We start from the raw sequence: 24,215 nt of genomic DNA on the forward strand, positions 1-24,215 counted from the left end.
TCCGAATGAACTGTTTAAAGTCCATTCAAGAGTTATCCAAGAGAACATAGCTCTTTACCACGGTGGCAGTTTTACCATTCTCTTGTCATGCTAGTGCATCCAGAACCAATTACTCACCAGAGCAACTATTGATTCTGTGGAAGTGGCCTCTCATATTAATGTTTCACTTTGTTAATTTGCTGTTTTTATTTCCATTCAGTCAGCGCTACTGCATCTGCAACCCGGGGGTGGTGCGTCAGTTTAGGAACCCAGATACCATCTTCATCCTGGCGTTTGCCATTATACTCCTCAACACGGACATGTACAGCCCAAACGTGAAGCCGGAGAGGAAGATGAAACTGGAGGACTTTGTAAAGAACCTTCGCGGTGAGATTCACATTAAACTGCAAACAGAATCTATTTCATCCATATATTCCCCTTTAAAGTCATTTAGAGGTTTTTGTTATACTAAAAAAGAGAATACTTAAATGTGCTCAAATTAAGCTTAATAGATGTGCTTTAAACTGATTAATGGCCTCGTTTGTATAGCAACGACATTCTGGTCACAGCCTTGCATAATAATTGGAGCAAAGCAAACAGAGATTCACCTTTAACCTAGATATGTTAATATATTTACAATATAAAATGTGCTTAACCTACTTTTCAAATTCTTTCCTAAAATTTCCATAAATCTTTTACGTGCCCTAATTATCCATGGGCTTTTGTTTGCGCTTCCTGTGCGTAGGGGTGGACGATGGCGAGGACATCCCTCGAGAGATGTTGGTGGGCATCTATGAGCGAATCCGGAAACGAGAGCTTAAGACAAACGAAGACCACGTGTCCCAGGTGCAGAAGGTGGAGAAACTTATTGTTGGCAAGAAGCCGGTGAGTGTCATGGTCACTTTTGTCCTCCACAGCAGTCCATGTCTATCCATCATGTTTTGAACTTACATTGACCCCGGTTCTAGAAATTACGCTTTATCGATTCCAGTCATGGTCCACTGGTGTGAAATGATCCAAGGCCTTTGGTCAAACATGTTCCTTTCCCCACCTATTGTGTGTTTGTATGCTTTCGCCACTCTATGCAGTGTAGATCTATAGGTTTTATCATTCTGTCAGTCACCTCTGTTTTATCCTCAAGAGACACATGACATTGAGACTCTGAGAAGGTTCTTTATCTACAAGATGTTCTTCTTTATGACAGATCTAATATCTCAAGACCTTCACGGTATCTTACTGTGGTGTCTGTGCGTGCATGTAAGTCACGTGACAAGGGTTGCGTGATGCTCTGCAGTGATAAATGGGATTTGCTTTTCCACAGAGGCCTTCAGAGTTATCTAAAGATGAAATCTACTGACAGTTCACCTGCTCTGAACTCAACCACCTTTTCATGCAGTACAGCGAGTTACAACCATAGAAATTATTCAGAGGAGGAAACATGTTCAATGTGATGCATAATGAAAATGATTTTTTTGTTTGTTTGTTTTTGGGGGTTTTTGCTGAATGATTAATAATAAAATAAATGTTTTAATTCAATTTATTTTTTATCAATAAATTGCATTTAGCTCAAGTCTGTTTGCTCGAGAGATGTACATCTGGAGAGTGGTATCTTAAGAAAAGTGTTCAGGTAGTTTTGTTCTTTAATCCACAGAAGATAAGTACAATATACATTATCTCTCCAACAGAGTTGGTCTCTCCCAAGGATAATCTAACTGAAGCTGTTGCATCTTCATGCCTGTCACACAGTTGAATTTGGAGGCACTGTGGGTTTTCAGAGCTGAAATAATTAACATTTAAGCTGTAATGGAAATGGCACACATGACTTAGTTGCCAGGAAATCTTTCTCCCTGGTGTATCTTCCACACATCTTTGGAGAAGACATAATAGAGATCTCCTGTGGAGCTCAGATAGAAGGCTGCTGTGCCTGAGACCCCTGCCTGAGGACATGTAATTAGGTTTCTCAAAATGGGCCGAGACTTCCTGTCACAGTTTCGAGAAGCAGCAGTTTGGCTCCACATTAACCTCCTTTCTCACCCCATTCATACAGTACAGCTCACATCTGACAGGTAGACGGAGGGGGGTCTTAATAACGAGAGAGAGAGACCACTCTCTGACCTTCAAGCCTCCCCTCAGTCTTCTCACTATGATTCTTACTCATCCGTCTCATTTTTTCCTCTTTTCAGATTGGGTCTCTGCACCATGGCCTTGGATGTGTAAGTATAATGTTCATTTTTTTTATTCTATCAATGCCATTCAACAATTTAAATCTGATAATTATAGTTAGAAATTTAAAATAAAAAAAAAGAATTATTTTAGTTTTTAGTTTTTGAAGTATAAAATAGTAGATTGGAGGTTTGAAATAAATATTATTTAATAAAATAAATTGTTTAATAAAATAAAAATATATTATGAAATTAAACCAAATAATGATTTGTATGTTACTAACTGAATGATTTACTCTATATATTGTATACTATCTGCTATTTTTTATAAAATAATAAATGAAACAATAAGGATTATTCCACATTTCCAACTAGTATCCTACATTATGGTCAGTTTTTCAAGTATAATGTAGTAGGTAAGGCTGGAGGGTTGAAATAAATTATTATTATTTTAAAAATGTATTACTAAAGAAAATCAATTATTATACCTATTTTATGTAACTGCATACCAGTATATAGTGTATACTGTATACTATCTACGATTTCTTGACAGTCTGGTCAAATAACAAATCAGGAAAAACACATTAAAAATGTTGGAACTGGTAATGGCAGGTCAAGTCGAGTGCATTGCATTTTGGGATACAGTATTCTATGCCGTAAGCTCTACAGTATACTGCTTGAAAATGTGCATACTCTGCAGAGTACAGTGTATAAATACGTACTATATACTGCAGCAATACTTGATATTAATTATATTCTGAACATGTTTAGGATCTAGCTAATCGATATTTGTTCCCCACATACAGGTGCTGTCCCTACCACATCGCAGGCTGGTATGTTACTGCAGGCTGTTCGAAGTGCCGGACCCTAATAAACCTCAGAAGTTGGGTCTCCACCAGAGAGAGATCTTCCTGTTCAATGACCTTTTGGTGGTAAGAAAGCACACACATCATAGCCCATGACACAAAACAGGACAGAAAAAAACAGTCTTACTGTACATCATAGTGTCTTTTGTTATGATGTTATGTTCTTGTTGTTATGATGGTGTAATGGTCAGCGAGACATTTTTAGCCCAATTCTAGGTACATCATGACAGTCAGAAAGTGTAACTCAGCTTTTCCGGAGGCTCAAAGAGAAGAGAAGATAATTAGGAACAGATGGAGTCCTAATGTGACTGCTTTTGATTCAGGTCACTAAGATTTTCCAGAAGAAGAAGAATTCTGTGACGTACAGCTTCAGGCAGTCCTTCTCTCTTTACGGGATGCAGGTGCTTCTGTTTGAAAACCAGTGTAAGTACCCATAGCGAAGGGTCAAAGCCCTTTTGACCCCATATTGCCCTTTTCTGGACTATGTTTAACCTTATTCATACAGTTTGAATGCACGCTTTCACTTTCGTGCTGGCGTGTCATGTAAAAACCAGGCTTTTCACTGCACAGGACAACACGAAACAGGTGTTAAAGGTCATGAAATGCTTTTGCTTTTGATAGAAAACAAATTAAAAGTATTGTGTATTAGGATGTATTACCAAGATTAACATCTCTGTCATATGCGATTGTGAAATGTGAGAATATCGATTAGCGTGTCCCTCTGAAAAGGGCACGTCTGAGTGCTGTCATGATCCGCCAGTCTGTAAATATTCCCCTCCCGCTGCTGCTTTTCAGATTACCCCAATGGAGTGCGTCTCACTTCAGCTCTTCCAGGCGCAGACATTAAAGTTCTCATTAACTTCAACGCCCCCAACCCGCAAGACCGCAAGAAGTTCACAGATGACCTGCGGGAGTCCATCGCAGAGGTGCAGGAGATGGAGAAGTACAGAATAGAGTGTAAGCGGCTCTCATTCACTTTCATTATGTTTGAAAGAGTGACCAGGACAGTCCACAAAAGAAAGCTTTAAACAATGTGGTGCTTTGGTCCAATGTTCGGTGCGTTGAAGTAAAATGACATGTGAAATAACATGATGTTGATGGTTTTTTCACAGCTGAACTGGAGAAGCAAAAAGGTGTGGTCCGTCCCAGCATTTCCCAGAGCTCAGGACTAAAGAAAGACACAGGAAATGGCAATCTGAGTCGCACCAGTCTGGATGACAGCTACGCCATAGGTGAAGGCCTCAAGAGAAGTGCCCTCAGCAGCTCCTTGCGTGACCTTTCAGATGCAGGTGAGTGGACAGACCCACGTGACATGATGTGCTTCTGGCTTTATCTGTCACAACCTCTGATTAGTTTGTGCAGTCTTGTCCAAACAATACTTCGCCTCTTGCCAAAGTAGAGCGCTGAATGCTTGCTTCTAAATTGGTGTTTGTCCACAACCATTAGTGTAGCCTCAACTATTTATTAATAAGAGCTGGGTGATATATCAAATATTCACAGGATTTTATTGCCAATTTAAAATTAATAATTTGATTTGTTTAATGTGTTCTTATTGGACCATTAGTTATTCTAAAGACTTTGACATTTTGATTAGTTTCATGGTCCTTGTCTAGTGAGAATCAGTATTGGGAAAGCATGCTTTGATTATTTTATATAGATTTTTACCAGTTTTGTTATTGTTAACTAAAACCAAAATGATTGAAAATTGTTTTCGGCAATTGAAATAAAATATAAATATTAGATGAAAAACATAACCTTATATCACCCAGCCCTGTTATGAATGTCCTTCGCCATGGCTAACGAAGCTAGAAGCATCCTGACAAATATTATCTTCCACATTCGTTTTTCCCACTCTATAATTGAACCTTCACACAATTTGTGAGCTGTGATATCTTCTCACTCTATTTAGCAGATGCTTTTGAGCCCTAAACATGGCAGTCACTACACAGGAAAAAAAATGGATAGTGTGAAGTGTGACCTCACATGCCTTCTCTGTGAGAACAATCAGTTCACAGCGTAGTCACACTCCGTAAGTGTGAATTGAACTCGACCAAGCTGGTCGTTGAGTCTGACGACAGGAGACACTACACATGAGAACCTGAGAGATATCTGGAAGAGCTATGAATATCCCACTTTTGCAATCCTGTACTGCACTGAAAGTGTGTGCAGTATCTTGTATAATAATGGATTAAGAAGAATCTAAGTGTGTAGAAGTTGATAGCTCTGCTAACATTGTCATTCAGCCATTCAATACTTCTTCCAGATTGGCGATTGTTTCATACTGCTAGTCTGAGCTGCCACATTTGTATTTGACCATACATCAAAAACGATAATGTACTGTTTTTGCTTTTTTTTTTTTTTTTGTTCAGTTGCTTCTGTGATCTAGTGTAGGGATTATGGCTGCACGATATTGGAAAAAAATTGACATTGCGAGTGGGGTGATTTTGTTGGAGACTGCAAAGTAAAAATTATTTAAAAGCTGGAAAATGTTTTGTTTAACTCCTGAAGACAATTTTTTCTTTTGTGGGAACCATTCTTTTGGGGTTGATCTTTTTTTTTTCACTTGGGTTTACTTGGTTTAAAAAAAAATATCTTTAAGTTTGCAGGGCACATTCCCACTGTTTTTGACCAATTCAGTATAAAATAATAATTATTGTGATTATTATTAAATAATATATTAAACAAAATAAGAAATATATTGTAATATTGTAATACTAATACTAATATTTCTATCTTAATTTTTTCATTTTCAAACATTAAACCATCAAGCTTTTATTCCATTCAGTTGAATTCAGTTCAGTTTGATTGCGGGCAGCTCGTGGTCCGGTGAAGCTCTGCATCATGTGGATGAGCAGTGCCGCTCTGGAGCCGGTAGCGCGTATATTTACTTAATTACATTGCATATCAATTTTAATGTGGTATATCGTGCAGCTCTAATAGGAATCTTCAGTTTGCTTGTAGTAATCAAAACCCAGTTTGCTTAAGACACTTGTAGATGTAGCTGTACTATGCTTCTTGATGTTAGGACCAGTATACCCTCATCCTTTGGCCCTTTAAAAGCTCCTGACCCACCTGGCTCTACCCTCCCTCCCCCCTCCCTCCCCCCTCCCTCCCCCCTCCCTTTTCAGACTACGGCTGCTTGCTTCATGTCTCAATAGCGCCCCTGTAGGCAGGCAGGATATATACGCTTCTACATGCGCCTCTATATATCTGACTGTTCGAGCGTGCTCTAATCTATCATATTGCATGTCTCGCTCAGGCAAGCGGGGGCGCCGCAGCAGTGCAGGATCTCTAGACAGCAATATGGAAGTAAGTACCGTGATATAGGATGCAAGAACCTACAACAGGCCGCCATTCTGTGTGACAATGTTGCATTTTGAAACTGCAACTTTGCTTTGTTTATTTATTTATTTATTTCTATGGTCTGTTCCATCTTTTTCTCTTTGGTTGCTTCTTTGCTCAGTAGTTTCAACTATCTGTATGTGTGTGGTGTTGTTTTTGGACTAAGTAGGCCACCCTGCATGCATGAGCTGCCTGTTCCTGTGGAGCTTATGTGGAATGACGGGCAATTCTGCCCCCGTGGCTCACATCACATATCATAACATCTCCACAGTCCAACTTAGTCAGCATGACTCAACTAATGCAAACATCCCATGTCACGTACAGTGGGCTGCGTTGTCTTTTTCCTTTGTAAAATGTTTAATTTGATTCCTGATGGCATGTTTCACTTGGCAGCTGCAAGTGAACAATAGTGTTCTGTTAGAGTACTTCAAAAAGTGCAAGTCTTCATTTCCTCACCGACCTCCAACCACTTGACCTCTTCCTCTCCAGCCCTAAAGCACCTTTTACCTCTTGGAATGCCTCGAAATCGTTTCCCATCTGTGTGCAGATAAGCATAATAAACACGAGGGAGTATAGCAAAGGAATCGATGCTATAACAGACTGGATTTGGATTGCCATCCATTTAGTCTGTAGGTTATCACATGTGCCTGTTTGATTGACAGCCTATCCTAGAATGCAGGAAAGCCCATATGCTCGCTTTAACATCACTAAATGCTGACTAACTCAATCTTGCCTGTTCCAGCTTTTGCATGTAATGCATGGCTTTCAGCGATCTGCTTCAGTCTTTTATAAATGCATTAACTGCTGATGGATGATCATGATGCATTGCTTGAGTGCTGGGTCCTTGTTGGACATAAAAGGAATGGTTTTTAGAGTACTTTTATGTGATACTATTTTGGGGATTAACTTTCTGGTCTGTATTACAGTACCGTTCAAAATGTTTGGGGTCAGTACAATTTTTTTTTTTTAAGAATTTGAAAGAAACTTGTATGATGCATTAAAAGTGACAGTAAAGACATATAATGTCACAATAGATTCCTATTTCAAATAAATGCTGTTCCTTCAAACTTTTTATTCATCAGAGAGTCCCCCCCTCCCAAAAGACATCACTGTTTCCACAAAAATATTAAGCAGCACAGCTGTTTTTAACATTGATAATTATAAGCTTTTTCTTGAGCTTCAAATCAGCATATTAAAAAGATTTCTGAAGGATCATGTGACACTGAAGACTGGAGTAATGATGCTGAAAATTCAGCTTTGTCATCACAGGAATAAATTACATTTTAAATTGTATAAAACAGTTATTTTAAAATGTAATAATATTTCACAAAATAACTGTTTTTACTTTATTTTGGTCAAATAAATGCAGCCTCAGTGCGCATAAAAGACTATCAAAAATATTTAAAACATCTTACAGACCCCAAACTTTTGAACGCTAGTGTATTTCAGTTCTATGACTTAAAATATATGACATATTTAATTACTAGGGATGGGAATCATAAAGAATTGAATTGAATTGCACTTATTTTGATTCTGAATCTACTGGATGGTTCCAGTTCCTTATTGATTGCATTATTTTATTGAAACATTGATTGAAACAATTTTTTTTAGTATATTAAGTACATTTGGTCCCTTTTTTCCAACAAATATACTAAATAAAAACTTTTTTGTTACATGTCAATGCTTTTTATTAATAATTAAAGTGCAATTTATTATGTCAAAGCTCTGAATGTGTCTTTAACTACACATTGCTTTATAATCAACTAGTCACTAACTCCTCTGATTTAAGTGCCACAGTAACAGTTTATGGTTCTTCTTGATTTGGACATTACAAAAGTAATGACTTCAGTTCAAGAATCAAATCGATTTATTCAGTGAGCGAGCCATTAGACTGATTAAAACCAATAACTCATGGGTCCAGAACTCATTTGTGAGTCCTTTTAATGATTTAATAAAATAAACTGGCTTACAAGAGTCATTTTTTTATGAACTGGACTATTCTGGTCCACAGATATGGACATTCAAGAACCATTAACATGAAAATCATTGGTGGTGTGTTTTTTTTTTTTTTTTTTTTTTTTTAAATAGAAAACTGGATTGGTTCCCAACCCTAATAATTACACATAAATAAATCAACCTTTTAAAAATTCAGAATGCAGAATGTGAACTATATAATAAATGGAACTGTTGACTCATTGAGCATGCTGTACACATCTCGTTTTTAACTTCTCCATTCTTCTCTCTCCCTCGTGCTCCCGCAGGGGTCCATCATTAGCAGCCCCCACATACGGCGCCGAGCCACTTCCAGCCGCGACTGCCCCTCCCGCCAGCAGTCCATCCCCAACTCCTCCTCTCTCCTAGGCTCCATATTTGGCACCAAGCGGGGCAAGTCGCCCTCTCTGGCTGCCCAGTCCTCCCACCCCTCCCACCCAACACTCATCTCTCACACCCCGCACCCTACCAACCTGCACCACACGGCCCGCGATGTCGTCACCGTCACTGAGACCCAAGCCCAGATGCACCCCCACCACGCTCAGTTTTGCCACATGCAGAACCCCCCTCCGTACCACCACCACCATCACTACCACCCCCCAGCGCACATTCAACACCCGCCCCACCAGTTCCACCCCACGCCCGGCCCCTCTTCCTCTCACAGCCACTCGCACGGCCCCCACGGCCACGGGACGCACCGAGACCTGGCGCACCCCACCCACTCCCAGCATGCACCTCACCACCACAGCCAGCCTCCGGCTCCTCCTCCGGCGGCCAGCAGCACCAAGCCCAAACACAGCGGCATCAGCACTGTGGTTTGAGCCCCTCCGCAAACTCTATCCTCTTGGGAATGGGACCGTTTTTGGCGGGCTGTCCGTTGGGCCTCTGTTTAGATTGTAACCTGCAACGGATTGTTGCTACCTACCAGGACATGAACAAAAAGGGCACCTTGACTCACGTTTAACTCATCCAGCGCCCGTTTCCTCTGGGAAAGGGAGCCACAATGTGTAGCACCGGCCTTCTGGGGCGGCTAGAACTCAAATCATCAGTTCTTACCAGTCATTGCTCAAGCTGTAGAGCCCCAGACAAAGCTGCTGCTTCTTTTAGGCTCCATTTTAGAGACTCTCAACCTTCTCGACTCTGGCGGTGAAGCAAAAGCATGCGCAAAAGACCGTGGCAACTGTTTTCTTGTACTTAATTACCTAAATGCATTAACAAATAGCCTGCTTATTAGTTTGCAGAAACTATGTTTTTGCTAGAACAACGGTTTAAGATAACAGTCTGTCTAAGTCAGTCAAAACGAGTGGTGTTCCAGTATTTAATGTAGCTGTAGACCACACATTTCTGTGATATAGTTAGGGGACTATAACGTGCCAATTATTAAAAAGCAGTGACTGAAAAAAAAAAGAAAAAAGATTTGCTTTGTGTATGTCGTACATATAGTATTTTGTAAAATAATAATAATAATAATAATAATAATATTAGCAGCTATTGTTATTATTGGTATAGAACAAAAATAGTCCGAAGCCTCAGATAAAATCTCAGTATTCTCTGTGTACTCACGACGTAGGGGTTACTAATTTTCACTGATACTGAACTCAGTAGGTGGCCAATTGAACAACGTGGAAATCATTGGTTGCCTTGAAGTCGGATGATTCTCCCGGAATCTCCGGCTTGTGTTCGCACCACCTCCTTTGGGATCTACGTAGCGCAAACCAATCACAGGGACTTTGGGAAGGGGGAGGGCGGAACAAGGGAGCTCACTGATGGATCCTCCACGGCCTCGACTCATCGGTCCCGGCCACTGCTGCAACATGCTTTTATTTTTTTAACTATTTTTTTAGACATGAATAAAACAATATGAAACAAATGTACATTTGAAGATGTTTATGGCAAAGCCGGTGCAATGAAAAGGCTATTTTGACGTCTAACATTAGGGGTAGTGTTTGTGTCGGAGGAAAGCAGGCTGATCGAATTCTCTCCCCATATTTTAAAAGCTTAGTTTGTGCAGAGATGTTGATTTTTCTCAGCAGGCTGAGCGTGTGCCCTCTTCTGTGTGGAAATGAAGTAGATTTGATACATATTCTTCTGTCCTCCTGTGAGAATGCCTTTCACTTGCTCAGAAACACAGCTAATGTAATGTAATCTAATGTAATGTAAACTGCATTTAATATGTAGCAGTGGGTCGGATGGATGTGTTCTCACTCGAAACGGATTTGGACATGTTTTTTCACACATATCCCCTTTCTTGGTTCAATTTTCGACTTGTTTTGTACTGTAAGTAGATAAATGGTGTTGGAGCTGTGATTCGATGTATTCGTTTTGCGTTTCGACGCTCTTTTAACTCAAGCACAGAGCTTCTGAACAGCACTTGTCTTTGTAAATAATCACTTAATGTACAGAAACCACGGCTGAAATGAGCTTATACGAGACCGGTGTCAGCAGTTACGACATTTGCTGTGCGTTGTTTCTCTTTTTTCTTTGTTTTTTTAAACTAATCATGTGCAATATATATGTTTCGGTTTTGTAAATTCAGAATTTCAACCAGTTGTTTGGTTTGTTTGTTTCTGTTATATCATATTTCTAACATCATATACGTCTGACCCCCATATTGATTCTCGCCCACACCGACAACTTGTTCTCCCTGGTCTCTGTTTTACCTGCAACCTACAGTCAGGAATGTCAGCTAAAGTACTCTTGCATGTATATTGTACAAAAATATTCTCTAGATACTGCATATTTCCAGAGATATTATCAGTGTTACAGTTGACCGTTGTTAAATGAGTGATGATGATGATGATGATGATGATGAACATATTAAAATCTGTAGACTTCTCTTCATTCAAAACCTCTTTATCCTGTTTCGCACCAGAATAAAATCAATTAGGAGACATCAGTTTATTGTTTATCTGGGCTTAAAAATTAAACGCTGATCGTCAAATAGTTCATAAAGGAAAATATTAGACGGTAGCCTAATCGTAATGAAGTGCCGCAAGGGCACGTCCGTATAGTAATAGAAGCTTACGGATAATAGAGCATAAATCCGTGTCTATGTCATTATCAGACTTCATAACACCTGGCTTGTTCCCAAGATGCACCGAGGCCAGTAGTTTGTACAGTACAGCATTAATCAGACTAGGACAGTCCATCTCTGTGTACGAATGCGATCACCCGAAGCCATTTCTGACTAAACCACCGTCCATAAATTCAGAGAGCTGTCAAGAAAGAGTCTTTTTGTATGTTTTTTTTTTTATTTTTTAGGTTTTTTCACCTTTGTGTTGAATGTTTTTATGGATTTCAGTGCAGTGTATTTGTAAATGTATTGTGGTGCTTCAGCTTTGTACTGTATAGTACAGGACGGTCACGTCAAAACGTCACAAAGCTTTGCATGCAGCTGATGCCTAGCACCTCTGGTTGAAATGTGAGCTTATTTAAAAAAAATGAAGAAATGTGCTTTCTTTTTATTATGTTCTTTCTCATCTTTTGTTTGTTCGATTGGTTGGTTTTATTGTTTGTTTCTGTTTTGTTTGTGATGTTGGCTTGGCTTGCTGTTACATTTTATTCTGTGCCACTGCATCTCGGCATGTGTATCATTTGTTTACTCCCTAAAAAGATCATTACACTTCTGATTTTTTTTTTTCTATAAAAAGCCTGTTGCTGTATATATCACAAACCAATGTGAGAAATTAGAAAGAAAAAAAAAGCATATCATATAGAAATCTATTACGGATGATAAAGGGAAAGTATAAGTGTTGGGGGTTTGTTTGACGTGTACATAGTCTGTATTATACTTTTTTGTTTTTCGCTCAGCCATCGCATTGACGGTGTAGTCCTTTTCCAGCTTAAAGAGACTCATATTAACATGACACTGCTTCTGCTACCAAATGTACTTATTGAATTTGTCATAGGATCTTCTTTAATAAGCCGACTGTTACATGACTCTCACCGCCTTTCATGTGCGTCCACTCAAACATACATTTCTTTTCTTTTCTTTTTTACTACCAAATGAGGAGAGGAGAACTATGGTTTTAATATGCATTCTGTTTTTAAGTAGATGACAAGACCCTATTGATGTTTAACTATAACTGTGACCATGTTGAGAACATGAAATAAAACAATATACCATAAACCTGTATTGTTCTGCATTATAGCACACATTATGTTGATGTAAATCATTTTGAATGCATGTCCTTAGCATTTTCTGTGGATCTCAAAATGAATAAACTCTTGTAGTTAGATATGAAGCATTAGAAATAGCCTTCAAAACTCTCCAAAGCCTTGCTGAATTCAACATAAAAGTATGTTCGAGTCAGCAAGGTCATTGCGTAACTGGTTTTATAAAAGGTTTGGTGATTCTCAGAATCCTTGCAATCTTTCTCATTCTAATTGTTAGTCTTCTCAGTACTCTCTTTATAAATGCTTTTATGAGCTTGAGTTTCTTAATATCTTTGTTTGTGAACGACAAACTCATGGTAAGTACTGGAATTGGAATGTCAAAAAAAATCTTCCATTATACGCAGCTTAATTACACATTAAGAGCCAAAGACATCATGCTTTGAAAATATATAAAAAAGTATAAAAATCAAGGACACATTGATGAAGACATTTATGATATTACAAAGGATTTCGGTTTCAAACAAATGCTGTTCTTTTGATTTTTCCTGAATCCTGAAAAAAAAGTGTATTATGGTTTCCACAAAAAAAAAAAAAAATTAAGTAGCACAACTGTTTTCAACATTGATCATAATAAATGTTTCTTGAACACCAAATCAGCATATTAGAATGTTTTCTGAAGGATCATGTGACACTGAAGACTGGAGTAATGATGCTGAAAATTCAGCCTTGCCATCACAGGAATAAATTACATTTTAAATCTATTAAAATAGCGTTATTTGACACTGTAATAATATTTCACAATTTTACTGTTTTTACTGCATTTTTGATAAAAAAAAAAAAAAAATGCAGTCTTGGTGAGCATAATATATATTTTTTACATTTTAAACCAACCCCAGACGTTTGAATGGAAGTAGGCTATATTTGTAATAAAGATATGGCTTCAAGATTCATGTTTTCATGGAGAAACTGCACACGCTTTGTGAATTCAAAGTTGTGAATGTCTGGATAAACCGTTCCTTATGCATGTGTGACGCTGTGACCTACAGACAGCTGGTGAGAAAGGGAACTGTGCCCTTCTTGTCTGTCTGTCTGGCTTGCTGTAGGCTATAAATAGAGCAGCTTTGAGGGTTAAATCCTCATTGTCAACACCAACAACACTGGGTCGCTGCCCAGAAAAGGACTGCAATGAAAGAGAACCACTGAACAACTAATTACTGTTTGTTTATTAATAATATTTGAACGCATGAAATCCATATAAATCTGAGCAACAATTTTGATGAATTCAGTGACTAATGGGAATTCACGATAAATATTCACTCAGCATTGAAATGAATAACATCACGTGTATTGCAGCTAAACACTGACATCTGCAGGGCATAAAAAGAACTGCACCCTAATAGACTCGTGTCGTCATCAATGTGAGACGAAAATGGGTGAAAGGTGTTTCAGACAGTCGTAGGGTGATCAGGGTGAGTGTTCACGTTAAAGATGAGCCTGAACAAACTTACTCTTTTGACAAGTACCGTCAAGCTCGGGAGAAATTTGTTCGCTGCACGAGTCGCGAAAAATGGAGATTGTCTGTATCGGTTTCAGTCGCGGCGATCCATTAGATCCAGTGCGAGGAGTTTGGCATATGCTAAAGATATGTTCCTGGGCAAAGTAAACAAGGTGATGTAAACAAAATGCAGAATAATTTGTTTTTACATAACTGACATACCTATTTAAATGTTGAGCACTTGAGCAGGGGGAAAGCGCTGTATATATATATATATATATATATATATATATATATATATATATATATATATATATATTATAATATTCACACACAAAAAAATCCATCTTGGTTAAATATTTTGGACTGTGATTTTACATAAAAATAATGCATAGCCTACATCTTTCAGGCTGAAGTCTTTCCCTACCCAGAAATCAGCAATGAAGAATTAGAGGAGATGAACCAACTTGTTCAGCCTGTGGAGAAGTTTTTCAGTGAAGATGGTGGGTACAAAGTAAGCATGTATTATTGTGCTTTTGTCTTTTTATTGTGAGCTTTCTGTACATAGAGTGTGTTGTATTATATTATACTAACGTACTTTAATACTTATTTAACATATTGTGTCCACTTGTTAATCAAGTCCACTTTTCCCATTTAAAACAGCATTTGATTAACAAATAAAGTATAACAAGGTAACTTTAGTTAAAGCTGCAGTCCGTAACTTTTTTTTGTGTGTTCAAAATTTACCAAATGTAATTGTATGTAATAAACAAGTACATCATGAAACCATTTTCCAAATCATGTTTTTTTTTTTTTTTTTGTCTTTTCCTGAATCACTTCGGTGCACCTATAATAAGTGTTTATATTCGGACTATTTTAAACTGGTTCAGGTTGTACCACTGCGGAGTAGCCCAGTAACTGCGTGACTCGTCATAGACATAAACAGAGAGAAGTAGCTCCGGCCCACAACATTCTTCCGCAAGACACATGCAGTTCTGTTTATTTACTGCTAGAGCCCCAAAAGTGTCGGACTGCAGCTTTAATTAATAATTAACAGAAATACTTTTGTGCTTAAGTGGAAGCAAGTAAATCTTCCATTTGTACAACTTCTTTAAAGGAACACTCCACCGTTTTTTGAAATAGGGCTTATTCACTGTCTTTCCTACATTTAGATAGGTGGGCAAACGCATTTTTGTCTCAGTGCATGCATTGTTTTAGTTTGGCAGCGCCGCCGATAGCTTAGCTTAGCATAATGAATGGAATCCTTTGTTTCCAGCTAGCATGTCATGAGTAAAAGTGATAAAAAAAACAAAAAACAAATTACTTCTTGTGGCCTGCGTATTCACAACGAGTACGAATAGCAATGCAGATTAAGACTAGGTGATTTCCTAGGCAGATATTGACTTGGGACTATATTGGGGTGAAGCACAGGCAAAGCACTGCTACTTGGGCGCAGAGTAGCAAAGGATGGAAACAAAGGATTCCATTCATTATGCTAAGCTAAGCTAGTGGTGGCACTTCCAAACTAAAACAATGCATGCACTGAGACAAAAATGCGTTTGCCCACCTAATGTAGGAAAGACGGTTTTTAGATTTTATATTTAAAAAGTTTTAATACCTGATCTCAGCTTTTGCAGTTTCATGGATTTATTCAAATGACTGAGAAATGTCCTTTTTTCTGTACTTGTGCAAATATCACCTCTAGTTGATTCTAAGAAGATCGACCATGAGGCCGTAATTCCTCCTGAGACTTTAAATGGGCTGAAGGAACTGGGGCTGTTTGGGATCCAGATACCTGAAGAATATGGTGAGACTGACCTCTGACCTCATACGAGAGACTATTTCTAATATACCGTCAGAGTTTAATCTGCTTGTTTGCATGTTTCCTCCAGGCGGTCTGGGCCTCTCAAACACCATGTATGCCAGGTTAGGAGAGATCACTTCTTTAGATGCGGCTATTGCAGTCACACTTGCAGCACATCAAGCCATTGGCCTGAAGGTAAGCGAACGACTTTCGGTGTTGCATTGTGGGTCCTATTATTAACTACTATGTTGTTTGATATTTCAAAGACAATTTACATAACATAGCCGCTGCATTTTAGGGAATTTTGATTGCTGGAAATGACGCTCAGAAAGCAAAATACCTTCCCAAACTAGCAACAGGAGAACATGTTGCAGCTTTCTGCCTCACTGAACCTGGAAGGTACCGCATTTCACCTAAGATTTAGAACTGATCCTTTTTCAGATCTGCTATGATTATCATTTTAAATGAAATGTTCTCTCGTGTGTTAGCGGCAGTGATGCTGCATCTATACAGACACGGGCCACGCTGACAGAAGATGGGAAGCACTTCTTGCTCAATGGCACAAAGGTGACAGCTTCACTCAGATCATTCTGTCTTGCTTAGTGAAACCTCTTCACTGGCTGTATTTCGATTAAATCTTGTTGTTTGATCTCAAGTTTTGGATTTCCAATGGAGGATGGGCAGACATCATGACCGTCTTTGCCAGGACAGAAGTTGTTGACAAAGATGGTCAAAAGAAAGATAAGATCACAGCTTTCATTGTAGAGAGGGCGTTTGGTGGCATTGCCAGTGGCAAACCTGAGGACAAACTAGGCATCAGAGGATCAAACAGTGAGTTTGAAAGATATATATATATATTATATTTTATATATATATATTATATATATATATATATATATATATATATATATATATATATATATATATATATATATATAACAAATACAACCTTTTATTTTAATAATGTATTCGTAAATGTTGAAATTAGGCTGAAGAAGTATTGTTCACTCTTAGTTCATGTTAAATAAGGTAGTTAACTAATGTTAACTAATGAACCTTATTGTAAAGTGTTACCCAATATTTTTATTGATCTAAATGAAGTTAAAAGGGTGTTTGTGCCCTTTTCTGGTGCGCACATTCATTGAATATTTGTACTTTCCACAGCTTGTGAGGTCTCATTTGAAGACACCAAGGTGCCGGTCGAGAATGTAATTGGTGAAGTCGGTGGTGGTTTTAAGGTGATCCAAGCACACAACCAGTGCATTTTAATAACACTATGATAACATGATGTTGCACTGACACGTGACGTGTGCGTCGTCTTTAGGTCGCTATGAACATCCTGAATAATGGGCGCTTCAGCATGGGCAGTGCAGGTGCAGGGATGATCAAGAAGCTGATTGGTGAGAACATGATTCATTGAAAATTCACAACACATCCTTTAAATTGAAATCTCTAAACTATACATCCTTTTCATGCCACACGATTCCAGAGTTGACATCAGAATATGCAGGCACGAGAAAACAATTCAACAGGAGCCTTTCTGAGTTTGGAATGATTCAGGTACATTTTTAGTCATATTGAATTATTCTGTTGGTGTTATTTGTTCACTTTATTAACATTTGACTTGGACACAGGATAAGTTTGCTACCATGGCTCTAAATGCGTTTGTGATGGAGAGCATGGCTTACCTCACTGCTGGAATGATGGACCGACCTGGAGTCCCAGACTGTTCTCTGGAGGCCGCTATGGTCAAGGTGAAGTAACTTGAAATCATAAACGTTTATAACTGAAAAAGCTCACTCTAGAGCTGCTCCTGATATCATCAAATGAGCCTCAGCTGTGTTTTTCCAGGTCTTTAGCTCTGAGGGCAGCTGGATCTGTGTGAGTGAAGCCCTGCAGGTTTTAGGAGGCCTGGGCTTCACCAAGAACTACCCCTACGAGCGCTACCTCAGGGACTGCCGCATCCTCCAGATATTTGAGGTACAGAAGAGCATGATTACAACTGTAAAATATGTGTTATACTGACATGAAAGGGAAGCACAGCTGTATTTGTAAGCTTTGTGACAAGCTCAGACTTGTGAAGTACAGGGGTGCTGTGAAATAAAATGAGCAAAATTACTTTATGTACATTACAGAGGTTTGGGGTCTGTACAATAGTTTTAATGTTTTTGAAAGAAGTCTCTTATGCTCACAAAGACTACATTTATTTGATCAAAAATACAGTAAAAACAGTAATATTGTGAAATATTATTACAATTTAAAATAACTTTTTTCTATTTTAATACATTTTAAAATGCAATTTATTCTTGTGATGGCGATGCTGAATTTTCTTCAGTGTCACATGATCCTTCAGAAATCATTCTAATTTGCTGATTTGGTGCTCTAGAAATATTTCTTTGTGGGATTTTTTTCTGATTATTTGATGAATAGAAAGTTCAAAAGAACAGCATTTATTTAAAATAGAAATCTTTTGTAACATCATAAATGTAATTACTGTCACACACCCTTGCTGAGCTATCTTACTGACCCCAAACTTTTAAATGGAAGTGTACAATTTATTTAACATGAAATAGTGGCAAAAAATAGACTAAAAGCAATTATTTTGTTATTTTACCTTTAATATTAAACCTTAATAGTTGGGGTCAATTAAACTTGAGGCTTGTTATTATGTTACAGTTATTTTATGTGATTATCTGAAATTAATTAGATTTATTTATTTGTGTTTTTATTGACTTATTCATTCGATTACTTTTTTTAAAATGAATGGCAGCTTTAATTTGTGTAGTAATAGTAAAAGAAAAATCAGTTTTTGACCACCAGGGGGCATGTTGACAAACGTAAGGTTCCAGCACGAACGTGCAAAAACAATTAAATGACAAATGCATTATATAATACAGTTTCTTTTTTTTTCTCCCTGTTTTTAGGGTACTAATGAGATTTTGAGGATGTACATTGCACTTACAGGAATGCAGTATGCCGGAAAAATACTAACAGGAAAAATAAAGTATGTAAGAAATATATACATTTATAAATGTGTCATTCTTCATGATTAATTCATATTTAAAGGGTTAGTTCACACAAAAATAAAAAATTCTGTCATCATTTACTCACACTCATGTCGTTCCAAACCTGCAAGGCTTTCGTTCATCTTCAGAACACAATTGAAGATCTTTTCGATGAAATCTGAGCCAGCTCTGTACATTCCATAGACCGCTACACAACTGACACTTTGACGCTTCAAAAAGTTCATAAATAGATCATAAAACTTATCCATATGAATTTAACTGTTTAGTCTAAATTTTCTGAAGAGACTCGATCGCTTTATAATATATGATGAACAGAATAATTTTAGGGTTTTATTCATATGTAAACATTGATCAGTGAACATAAACAGAAGCTCAACCAAACCTGCTTGACACGTGAGAATGAACCTTATTGGTTCTTGCTGAATCTTAAACGTGCTGTGTAACACGAGAATGAACCTCATTGGCTCTCTAGCAAGCATGATTGTGCTTCCCTTTACCGTAACTGATTTTTGCATTGATCAATGTTTAAATGTGAATAAAAGCCTAAATTAAATCTGTTCATCATATAATCGAGTCTCTTCAGAAAATGTTGGACTAAATTCATATGGATCTCTTTATGATCTTTTTGAAGCGTCAAAGTGGTAGTTGCGTAGGCTGTCAATGGAAGGACAGAAAACTCTCAGATTTCATTAAAAAGATCTTCATTTGTGTTCTGAAGATGAACGAAAGTCTTACGGGTTTGAAATGAGGGTGAGTAATTAATGACAGAGTTTACATTTTTGGGTGAACTATCCCTTTAAGAGTAAGACAGCTGCATTCTTTAACATGTGCAATTGTCTTCTCACAGGGAGATGAAGAAGGGGAATGTGGGGGTGGTGTTTGAGATTCTGGGAAAGAAACTGAAGGACTCAGTGGGGAAGACGGTGGACTTTGGACTGACCGGCAAAGATGGCGTTGTGCACCCCAGTCTGACGGTACAGAACCAATGCTGCTTGTACTTGTGCTCTATTTGACTGTAATCAGCAATAATCATGACACCAGTGGTCATAAAATGAATGTACGGACTACGTCATTATAATAATAACATTGATGTCCTGTAAATGTCCCGTCACCCTCACATCTGATCTCGTCTAGTTCTCCTGCAATTGACATGTCATCAGGCGCAATCCTTCCTTCTGATCTCTCTTTTAAACCCGTGTGGTCGAGTAATTGAGCCCAGCTTGTTTTCAGCAAAGTGATGATGTCATCATTCTCCCACAGGAGAGCGCCAAAATGTTTGAGCAGAACGCTGCACACTTCGGCTCTACTGTGGAAAGCTTACTGTACCGATATGGAAAGGTAATAAATAAAATAAATACTTAAGTAAATACTTACATTATTTTGAAACTTTGCAGCTGGTTTGATTTTAGAAAATGAAATGATTATTATTTATTGTATAATTGTTTTTACAGATTTTTACTTCAGCGTTTACCATTTTGTTTATTTTGATCAGACACTGGATGATGGATATTGTCATGCCGAAGCATAACTCTTTCTTTCTGTATAAAAACTGCTATATTTATAGTAAGCCAAGCCTCACAGTCACCGGTCCCATCAATCTCACATTTTCCCCACCATCAGTTTTTAATCGGAGTTTGTCCACATTCCTCAGATGCTGCCAGAAAATGAAAAATTACCATTCGTTTAACGTACAGCCATGTTATTTCTTTCGGTTGCTATCGTAACGCACAAGGTAATTAGCGTGGGCCGTTAGCGCTGCTGGGACCTGGTCTCTGGTCCCTTCTTTCCTGCTAGGCTGAGGTAATGTTCATGTGTGACACAGCTGGCCTCGCTCTCTTTTCTGAATGAACGTCTGTGTGGCCGTGCTGTTGTATTCAGACCGCAGTCACAAGAGTGCAGCCTGGAAGTGCTTCAGATTTCCACGCACTTTTTTTTCTGTTGGAGCGCACAACATTTCATCTTCATTCATTCTTATTTGCAGGAAATATTTAGAGGAATAAATCCCCCCGCCGCAGTGTTTTTGCCTATATGCTGAGTGAAATACGAACTGTATAAAGGCAGGCACAGGATGTGCTTGTCTCTTTATGGGTATTACCGTAAGGACGGCCTTGATTTGTCCTACTTTAAATTACCTAGATCAACTGAAACATCTTGAAATATGATATTCAGACAGTGTTTAATTCTAGAGATATATATATATATATATATATATATATATATATATATATATATATATATATATATATATATATATATATATATATATATATTTACAAAGCTAATTCAAGGCATAAACTTTCGGATCTAAAAGGTTTTTAAAATCATGAGAAACTAATTTAGTAAAGTTTGTCTGGTAGTGTACACTACCGTTCAAAAGTTTAGGGTCAGTAAAATGTTATTTATTTATTTTTAAAGAAATGAATACTTTAATTCTTAATACTGTTCTTTTGAACTTTCTCTTCATCAAAGAATCTTCAAACTATCAAGGCTTTTCCACAAAAATATTAAGCACAACTGTTTTCAACATTGATGATAATAAGAAATGTTTCTTGAACACCAAATCTGCATATTAGAATGATTTCTGAAGGATCATGTGATGCTAAAGACTGGAGTACTGGCTACTGACAATTTAAAATCATAGTAATAAATGGCATTTAAACAAACAAAAAAAATCGTATTTTTTTGCATAGCATTTTAATTTTAAGACCTTTAACAAAAAAAATAACTCTAATATCACAGATTAAACAGTTGAAACATGGTCTATTTCAGACAATCGTTGAGGAGCAGCTTGTGCTGAAGAAAGTTGCAGATGTATTAATTAACCTCTACGCCATGACAGCCGTCCTGTCCCGCACCAGTCGCTCCATCAGCATCGGCCTGCGCAATCATGACCATGAGGTAACACTCTTAAACCTTCCTCACTGAGGTCACAAGGTCAGCCAAAGTGAAGGAGCACGTAACCTAGACCTGTACACTGATTTACAGTATTGAGACTTGTCTGGAGACATCAACCTTTTGTGTTCAGTCAAAGCATTTAAATGAAGGATGCATTGGTGAATGAGTACAGATTAGGGCATAAAAAAGAAATGCTTCATTAACTGAAATGAGAGAGGACTTAACTTGAAAGGATCATTTTATTTGTTTGTGGATGTTGCAATGTGAAAAATGCATTTCTTCTCAGAAGTCCCGGGAGGCATTTCAATAAGCTAAATTGTAATTTATAGCAGCACAGAGCGGTTTTGATTTTGCATGAGAGAAACAATTGATGGAAACAATTTAATGACTTTTTTGATTTATGCTGATTGCTTGCAATTTGCTTTATCAAACTTTATAGGATGTTATACATGCTTTTAAACATACACTGCCGTTCAAAGGTTTGGGATCGTTAAGATTTTTTTTAATGTTTTTAAAAGAAGTCTCCTATGCTCACCAAGGCTGCATTTATTTGATTAAAATCAAATACTGTAATACTCTGAAATATTATAGCAATTTAAAATAACTGTTTTATATTTGAATGTAATTTATTCCTGTGATGGCAAAGCTGAATTTTCTGTGTCATTTTTCTGTTGATTCTCCTTTTGTTATTGTAAGGTCACAGAGTTTTGCCAACAAAAAGTCATTATCAAGGAAATTTGCTTGCACATTAATTTTAAAATCGTTAATGTAAACGACCTTGTTAAATCTCCACTGGCTTTCAGGTGCTGCTCACCAACACTTTCTGCAAGGATGCTCATTTCAAGAACAACTTCTTGTTGACTCAGCTTCAAAAAAGTGAGTAAAACGCACAGCTATAATTGATACCAGCCCTCCTCGTTTTATTGCATAGCAAGACAAAGCGCTTGCACATGTTGTAGAATTTCCTCCACAACCTTACAAACCATAAGTCAGTCACTAACACTTGCATGCGCTCTTCATGCTGTTCCAATTACCATCCGCCTAATAACTCCAGTCAATGCGATGCATTAGATCAGAGCGTTCAGATTTAGTGAATGATTGGGGTGTGTGTTCTCTACAGATTCCCCGGAAAACAACGATGCCAACATAAAGAAGATCGCCCAGGAGGTCTTAGCTAAGAGGGCGTATGTCTGCTCACATCCCCTTGACAGGACCTTCTGACATGGCCCTCGTTGTCCGACAGGCTTCCCACAACCCTGTGTCTCAGTTTAACCCAAAAGAAGTGCAGTAATGATTGAGCCTCACTTTATAATGTTTTAGTTCTTTTTATGTCGGTTTTCTATGACATAGTGCCACCTAAGTGCTGCTTAATATTGGTTGAAGGACATAAAATCAAAATCATGTTGAAGCAATACCTTTAATGCACATGAAAGGTGATGTCTTTGTTGGTTCTCATCTCTATAATGTTTCTGCTGTGTTTGAAGTGGGCACTTTTCATTGGCGTCTGTCGGCCTTCAGCAGGTTTCTGGAAGGAGTGTATGCTTTGCTCTTCATCCATGAACGGTTAAGCAATTCGCTTGTGCAGGTTTGAATGTGGCCTCCAGTAATCTCTGTTAAAATATCAAAATGTTAATGTCAGAGCAGTTTCGTTAGAGGTTAAGGTATAATATTTGTTGATTGTTTCTTTTTTTTCTCATTTATGCGCTTCAGAGTTTATATTAGTACTCTGAACGGTTCACGTTCCTTTCCAAGTTGTGGTATATTAATTTAAACCAGTACAAACGAAAGCACAAGGATTATTTCTAACCAGAAGTGGAATTTGCTGTACTGGGATGAGTATCTTGGAATTGCGTTTTTGTCCCAGCTCAGGCTGTGGTTCTGAAAGGGTCCCGGAGCAAATGGAACATTGGCCTCCTTCTCTGCTGAGCCGATCGTTTCAGAAGGCTGTACCACAGAAATAACGGGAATGGGCTGAAGGAAAAAAACAGGGATTAGATCTCGAATAGCAAGCTTAAACTGTTTTAAAGCATACTGAAGTATGTTTGTTGAGAGTTTGTCAAGAAAATATGTACATCAGTATCCATCCATAATAACTTATCTAACAATAAAACTTACATCATTTTAAAAATGATATTTGACTGTCATTCATATTTTTATTTTCTGCAGTAATTTCAATTTGGGAAATCAAATTTTTTGTACTTTTAAAGCCATTCCTGGCTTTTTCAGAGAATATTTCATGGGCTTGTCCCTCAGTATGTCTTGTAGCTTATCCAGGCCTGCTCTCTTCATGTGACATTTGAACTCGGGAAGTCTTCCGCTTCCTGTTGAGCTCTCGCCAAGCAACATCTTCCTCTGCCATCTGTTGCACTGGGCATATGCAGCCTGGAGCTGGTCCTCATGGAGAGCCTCTCCTACACGAAATACAAGGTAAAACAAGTCCCTTTAGGATCAAATGATCAAGGATGCTGACGGTTATAACTGTTCATTACATGGCTTTCTGGAATACTCAATTCTGATTGGTCAGTCTCTGCTAGTGAT

The 24,215-nt window shown here is 37.9% G+C and overlaps 2 protein-coding genes across 13 annotated transcripts in view; both read left to right on the plus strand.

Moving 5' to 3' along the window:
• iqsec1b (IQ motif and Sec7 domain ArfGEF 1b) overlaps positions 1-12,470 on the plus strand; it is a 183,267-nt gene extending 170,797 nt beyond the window's left edge. For 7 of the 12 annotated variants that reach the window (XM_084101634.1, XM_084101638.1, XM_084101641.1 and 4 more), the window contains 9 exons: positions 200-366; positions 725-864; positions 2,163-2,192; positions 2,948-3,073; positions 3,331-3,430; positions 3,803-3,964; positions 4,120-4,296; positions 6,267-6,316; positions 8,611-12,470. In XM_084101634.1, coding sequence (XP_083957760.1) covers positions 200-366; positions 725-864; positions 2,163-2,192; positions 2,948-3,073; positions 3,331-3,430; positions 3,803-3,964; positions 4,120-4,296; positions 6,267-6,316; positions 8,611-9,162 — 1,504 coding nt within the window. In that variant the 3' untranslated portion in view covers positions 9,163-12,470. The remainder of the gene's footprint in view (positions 1-199; positions 367-724; positions 865-2,162; positions 2,193-2,947; positions 3,074-3,330; positions 3,431-3,802; positions 3,965-4,119; positions 4,297-6,266; positions 6,317-8,610) is intronic. The other 5 variants (XM_084101642.1, XM_084101643.1, XM_084101636.1 and 2 more) reach the window with 1 other exon arrangement.
• A 1,393-nt stretch (positions 12,471-13,863) lies between these two features.
• Positions 13,864-23,810, plus strand: acad9 (acyl-CoA dehydrogenase family, member 9). The gene is made up of 18 exons (XM_084100088.1): positions 13,864-14,125; positions 14,362-14,455; positions 15,658-15,759; positions 15,845-15,951; positions 16,055-16,155; positions 16,245-16,323; positions 16,413-16,587; positions 16,921-16,994; positions 17,081-17,156; positions 17,246-17,316; positions 17,391-17,510; positions 17,608-17,736; positions 18,681-18,760; positions 19,630-19,756; positions 20,043-20,120; positions 21,552-21,680; positions 22,481-22,553; positions 22,798-23,810. The coding sequence occupies exons 1-18, from the start codon at positions 13,946-13,948 to the stop codon at positions 22,896-22,898; spliced, it is 1,896 nt and encodes a 631-aa protein (XP_083956214.1). The 5' UTR covers positions 13,864-13,945; the 3' UTR covers positions 22,899-23,810.
• The last annotated feature ends 405 nt before the right edge of the window (positions 23,811-24,215 follow it).

The sequence above is a fragment of the Abramis brama genome, assembly GCF_963993115.1.
Source record: "Abramis brama genome assembly, chromosome: 23".
In the NCBI taxonomy this organism is placed as follows: Eukaryota; Metazoa; Chordata; class Actinopteri; order Cypriniformes; family Leuciscidae; genus Abramis; species Abramis brama.

Bases quoted from the DNA above. Each gene is read 5' to 3' on its own strand.
- acad9 (XM_084100088.1), top strand. From the start codon at position 13,946: ATGAGCCTGAACAAACTTACTCTTTTGACAAGTACCGTCAAGCTCGGG. The intron at 16,588-16,920 runs GTGAGTTTGAAA...TACTTTCCACAG, and splicing joins AGGCATCAGAGGATCAAACA to CTTGTGAGGTCTCATTTGAA. The intron at 18,761-19,629 runs GTATGTAAGAAA...GTCTTCTCACAG, and splicing joins ATACTAACAGGAAAAATAAA to GGAGATGAAGAAGGGGAATG.